Source organism: Urocitellus parryii, chromosome 2 (genome assembly GCF_045843805.1).
Source record: "Urocitellus parryii isolate mUroPar1 chromosome 2, mUroPar1.hap1, whole genome shotgun sequence".
In the NCBI taxonomy this organism is placed as follows: domain Eukaryota; kingdom Metazoa; phylum Chordata; class Mammalia; order Rodentia; family Sciuridae; genus Urocitellus; species Urocitellus parryii.
This window is the reverse complement of record NC_135532.1, coordinates 82739011-82745010: the sequence shown is the minus strand read 5'-3', so window position 1 is coordinate 82745010 and position 6000 is coordinate 82739011. Positions and strand designations below refer to the sequence as shown.

General features: G+C 36.1%; 1 protein-coding gene across 4 annotated transcripts in view; it reads left to right on the top strand.

Moving 5' to 3' along the window:
* The first annotated feature begins 3737 nt into the window (after positions 1-3737).
* The window catches only part of Sacs (sacsin molecular chaperone), a 77568-nt gene continuing 75305 nt past the window's right edge, over positions 3738-6000 (top strand). For all 4 annotated transcript variants that reach the window (XM_026394967.2, XM_026394966.2, XM_026394965.2 and 1 more), the window contains exon 1: positions 3738-4298. In XM_026394967.2, coding sequence (XP_026250752.2) covers positions 4279-4298 — 20 coding nt within the window. In that variant the 5' untranslated portion in view covers positions 3738-4278. The remainder of the gene's footprint in view (positions 4299-6000) is intronic.

The following is a 6000-nucleotide window of genomic DNA, read 5'->3' as shown; positions in this document are numbered from 1 at the left end:
TTTGTAGCACATGGCATTATTCAGTTTCTATTTATGGTAGAGATAGAAATTTTTCTTTTATTATATATTTATTTGAACAGAGAGTGGCTTAGTCCGTATTTTTGTTGTTGTTGCTGATAATACAATATCACAGACTGGGTAAATTATAAAGAAAAGAGGTTGATTTTGGCTCATAGTTCTGGCCCAAGGTTGAGTAGTCACATAGAGTGATGGCCTTATTACTGACAGTCCCAATGCTGCTCCAGGGCTCACATGGCAATAGACAGGGAGCATGCTTGTGTCTCCACTGTTATCTCTCCTTTTCTTATACAACTACAGAACTCTCTCATGGCAGCTGCACCCCATGATTTTACCTAATCCTAATCGCCCCCAAAGGCCCTACCTCAAAACACATAGATTAAGCTTCTACCCTCTGGAGACCGCACAATGGGGATTCAACTTCAACATGAGTTGTAGAGGGAACAAATCATATTCAACCCACGACAGAGTCATTTCAAGAAAAATATTAATAATTGAAAAAGTGCTACAAAAATTGGCCAAAGATTCCCAGAAAGGTATGTTGTAGCTCAAATATGAAAAATTATGAGAGTGATTTATCGGGGACTCTTTTTTGGGAAACTAGAGTTCTGAGGAACTGCTACCTTCCCTCATTCATATGTACCATCTTGTTGCATGTGTAATTATTCAATCATAGCCGGTAATTTCTGACAATTATGGAAAATAAGGCAGAGATGGACGTGTACAATGTTCTAATGTCCAATAAAGAGAATAATTACTCTTGAGAATTCCAAATTTTGGGTTAGATGTTAATTGCAGAAGTGTTATTAAAATTAAAGATTGGATTATTTGAGAGTGAATTCAGGAGGTATTAGAAAAGGTCACAGTGATCCAGCGTGTGTTCATCAAGAGCAAGTCATGTCATATTAAACCACTTCCCCCTTATTACTAAGACAAGATTATTTGATTGGCAGATCAGTGTAAATCAGGAGAAAGACTGTATTGTGCTTTAGTAATACATAGGCCAAAGTTATCATATACTGTAAAGTGATAGAAATAAATGTGATTGACTCTATGTTGTTTAGCAATCTTATCAAACATACTTGATGATATAAAGATAATTAATATTTCAAATCTTAGAATATTTGTTTTAAAAAAGCATCGAGAAACTGGAATTGGAGATTCAGTGAGGTTACAAAGCATGAATATGTAGTGTTCCACTGAGATCAGTACTTCTCCAGTTTCCCTCTAATGTTCCCCCAGGGCCAGGGCATGGTGAGCAGATACTCTGTACAGACGTAGGACAAAGCCCCAGAGGTTTTGCTTCAAGTATAACTAATCCCGGATTTCCCTGTACTTGTATCTTCTATCATAAAGATTCCTATAAAACCTGCATCTATTCTACAATACATTTATATTTTATGATTATATTTAAAATAACATTTTGATCAGCCAACTTTGTTTTTATTTAAAAGACCTGTTTGGAGCTTGGGGTATAGCTCAGTGGTAGAGCAGATGCTTAGCATGTGGGAGGCCCTGGGATTGATCCCCAGTGCCAAAAACAAACAGAAAGAAGGCATATGTAGGTGAATTTCTAGTCCCAGAATCGTTGAGGGGTTTTAAAACAAGTATACTTGTCTATAATTGTAGAGTTTTAGAGACATTAACAACTTAGAACACTTATTCCCGGCTCCTTGCTTTATAGATATAGAAATTGATCCTCATCTTCCACTTCCTAATACTTGACCTCTCTTATTAATCTAAATATTTCAAATGAAGAATCCAATTTTAAAAATCTATTGTCACATCAAAGGCTTAGATCCTCTTGCTGATGGAATCCTTAACTTTCATTTCTAAATTTTAAATTTAAATGTACAATTTCTTGAATTCTTGGCATGTGGCAATCAAGATGTCATTGTTTTAGTTAGCTGTTGCATGGCTGTGACCAAAATACCCTACATAAACAATTTAGAGGAGGGAAAGTTTAGTGGAGGCTCAGTTTGAGAGCTCTAAGTCCACGGACAGCCCACTCCATGGCTCTGGGCCAGAGGTCAGGCAGCACGTCATGGGGAAAGGACCCAGCAAGGGAAAGCTGCTGCACTCATGGTGGGGACCAGAGTGGGCGCCAGAGAAGAACAGCCCTTCCCAGGTAGACCCCAGAGACCCACCTTCTCCAGCCATGCCCTACCTGCCTACTCTTATCACCCAGTCAGTCAGTTCATTCAAAGTAGGATGGATTTAGGTTACAGCTCTCACAATCTAATCTGAATATTTTTGCATTAACAGGAGTTTTGGGGACACTTCCTATTCAAATTATAGGAATCATGATATTAAATTTTATTAAGATTTTGGATTGATTTGTTCTAATTAATCTTAATCACAATGCCTAGTTAAATTTTTAATTGTCAAGTTGTTGGGGAAGTGTTTTCAGGGAAGGGTGTGGGTTGAGATTTAAGTTCTTTTCTAGGGTTTTAATGAACATCCAAATACTTATAACACTATTACTATAGCTTAGATTATCATCTCTCTTACTTTTGTCCACAATGAAAGCTTGGGAGTATAATCTGGTGGTAGTATTTTCCAGCATGCTAAAGCCCTGGAGTCTCTCCCTAGCACCACCAGGTTATAGGATAGAAAAGAACCAAAGAAAAAATGAAGAGGTATTTTTTTTTCAGTTTGAGCCCATCCCTCCTTGAGTGATTTTAAACAAATTTACTTACTTTCCTGCATCCACATTTCTTTAACATATATATTAGCTGCTCTACCTCTCGTGTTCTACTTCAAAGAACCATGAATTGTAATCATGTGTAAGAGATAATTTTCAAATATTTGAAAATTATCGAGTATTTATAACCATGGCATCTGTGTGAGTGGCAGAAAATTTGTCTTATGTGTCCTACTAGTTTATCACTGTGGTAAAAAGTTTGTCATTTTCCCCCTTCTCTTTATTTCTGAAAATGTTAGGCCATTGCGGCACCAATAGTTATTAAGAACATGACTATAAGGCAGTCTTTATTTATTCCTCTTTTCCTTTTTCTTTATTAAAAAAATAGAGTTTAATTTCTCATTTTTCTAGTTATACATGATGTAGAATCCCACTAGTCATGTAGTCATATACGTACTTAGGGTAATAATGCCTGATTCATTCTACTATCCTTCCTATCCTCACATCCCCTCCCCTCCCTGAACTCCTCTCTACCTAATCTAAAGTAACTCTATTCTTCCTTAACCCTTCCCCCCACCCCCATCCTCCTTTATTGAGAGTTATCATCCACATATCAGAGAAAACATTTGGCCTTTGTTTTTTTTTGGGGGGGGGGGGTCGGGGATTGGCTTATTTTGCTTAGCATGATATTGGCTACTCTTCTTTTTTCCAAGGTAAATGTTTCTCTTTCAAACACAAAATATTGTGTGTGTCAAGTCATAGGTTTGAGTTTTAAAGGTGTTGTTCCTGAATAGAAAGTGCATTGTATGTGAGGAGAAGCACATATTTCCACTTGGAAGAAGCCAGGGAAATAGAGCATGAACCTAAATGGAGACTTTTTTTTTTTTTAATTTCTAGAGACCTCCATGTATGGTGCTGTGTGTGTTTGTTGGTTGTGTGTCTTGCTGGGAGGGAGGGATAAATGGCATGCTGGTTGGCTGTAGTGCCACCTGTGGTTTATAATTAGAAGGTTACTGGAGCTAGGAACCATGGCTGTTTTCCATGAGGAATTGCATTTTCAGTGCACTGACTTCGAGAACTTTCCCTTATTCTGGTGTTTACCCTTCCCTGATTTTCCTTTCAGGACCCCAGAAGTGAGGTCAAGATGCCCCTGTCACAAGAGCCAGAAGAAAGGCTGTCGCCAGGGAGTATTTTGTATCTGCTGAAATGAAGGGGATTAAGACCGAGTCCAAGGACTTCTATAACATCTTCCCCCTGCAGCTTCAAGAAGAAATACAAGAGATTCTCAGATGAAAAAAAGTTAATTTTGTTTTGGGGAAAAGCCAAGAACTCTTAGCCAATCCAGTGTTCTACCTTAAGAACTTCCAGGGGTTACTGGATCAGAAGGCAGTCATTATCAGGCTGGGTGTCACACTTTAAGAAACACAGACACGAAACACAAGGATGTTTTCTGACATCAGATGATGAAAGGATGTTGAAGGCAAAACCCAGCTTTTCACCAGCCAGGAAGAGCTGAACTTGGAGTGCACATTTAAAGACAAGACAAGCAAAAGACTTAAACAGAAGGAAGAAAAGTACTTTCATGGTTTTCAAGGACAAACATTTCAGAAGTGATAATGGAGACCAAGGAGAATAGGTAAATGAATTCATATTTTAGATTGAAAAACAGTTGTTTGCATTGAGATTTTAAGGCTTGTCAGGTTTTCCCAAATGAAATGTAGATAGACAAAAACAAATGCCTGTTCTCTAGAGGTAAAACTGAATTAGCCTCTATACAGAGGAACTCTCTATATAGATATACTCTCTATATAGAGATACTCCAGGTTTAAATTAGATTGCATATATAACATTCCAAGCCAAGCCAAGGATTAAAAATAATTTCTTCATATTTGTACACATAGTTTTGCATTTTTCTGTTTCCTTATGTGGCTATTCATGTTGTAGAGTTGATTAAACTCTCTTATTTTCCTCTTTCATGAAATGTATATGTTAGTATCTTGCATCAACCATATGATTATTTGGAAAATATAAAATAAATAGCTGTGAAGTACTTGAAATTGTACTGAATAACCTGATGAAGGAGAGAGAGAGAGGGAGAGAGAGAGAGAGAGAGAGAGAGAGAGAGAGAGAGAGAGACTTTTCCTTTATAAATTATGATGATAAAAGATAATGCTTGCTCCTTTTCTCAAATTGCTTATTTTACAAACTTGAGGATTAAGGTAAAAATGTAACATTTATGTATATTTGCAACTACTGCTTAAATTTCTCTGTGTTCTTCTTTTCTTTTCAAGCATATAACAAAACACCCTTTTATAATTTTTACTGCTGTATGCCAATGGCACACTCTTTAATTGAGATTTTACTGCCATAGAGACCAGGGAATGCTTCACATTTTAAGCTAATAACTATGTCAGCAGATAAAAAGGCTTTTCAAATTTGAAACATTAGGGGAAAATGCTATTTGTTTTTCTCTTTACTTTTTGAAAACAATTTTGCTCATTAGAGGAATTTCATGTTATCATTTCAGTAGAACTTGTCTCTTAGTGTATCCAGATTAATCTTGTGACTGATTTTTAAATTAATTATATGACTAGAAGCTGGGTATGGTAGTGTGCACTGATAGTTCCCAGCAGTTGGAAGGCTTGGTGGGAGGATCATTTGAGACCAGGAGTTTGGAACCAGCCTGAGCAATATAGTGAGATGAAAAAAAAAAAAAAAAAAAGAATGCACAAGGTATTATTTATTTTCTGATACTATTAGAAGTTGTCTGAGATGAATTTTCTTACTACTACTGATACTAAATTGTTTGGACATGAAAGAAATGTACTTTATTGTCTCATGTTATCTTGCAATATTGCTGTGGATTTTTTTTAACCTTCTTAAGTATTTCTGTATTAGTACTTCCCCCCACCAGTTTAAGAAGTAGATGTTTTTTCAAGTGAAAGTCTAACTCATTTTCATTTACCTTGCCAGTTAACTAATTTTTAATAATTTCATTTATACATTTATTTGAAAACTGGTGGTTATATAAAATCACTGATGCTAATACTGATTATAGGTGGTCAACAATCAAGATTGATTTGAAGCATCTAATGATATTGAAAAACCGACAAATTACATTGTCTGTACAGGCACTAGGTGATAAATTCTATTTATAGCTAGAAAAAAGTATGAATAAACTTTGCAGTTAATTCAGGTGTTTTTGTGCAGAGATTTACATTACGTGGACTTTGGCTACTTAGAATTCCCAGTTTACTTAAAGCCAAAATATTAGTGGCTGCATAGAACAACATTTTGAATACATAAAGTAGATGTGTTGAGAGTCAAAGCATCAACTT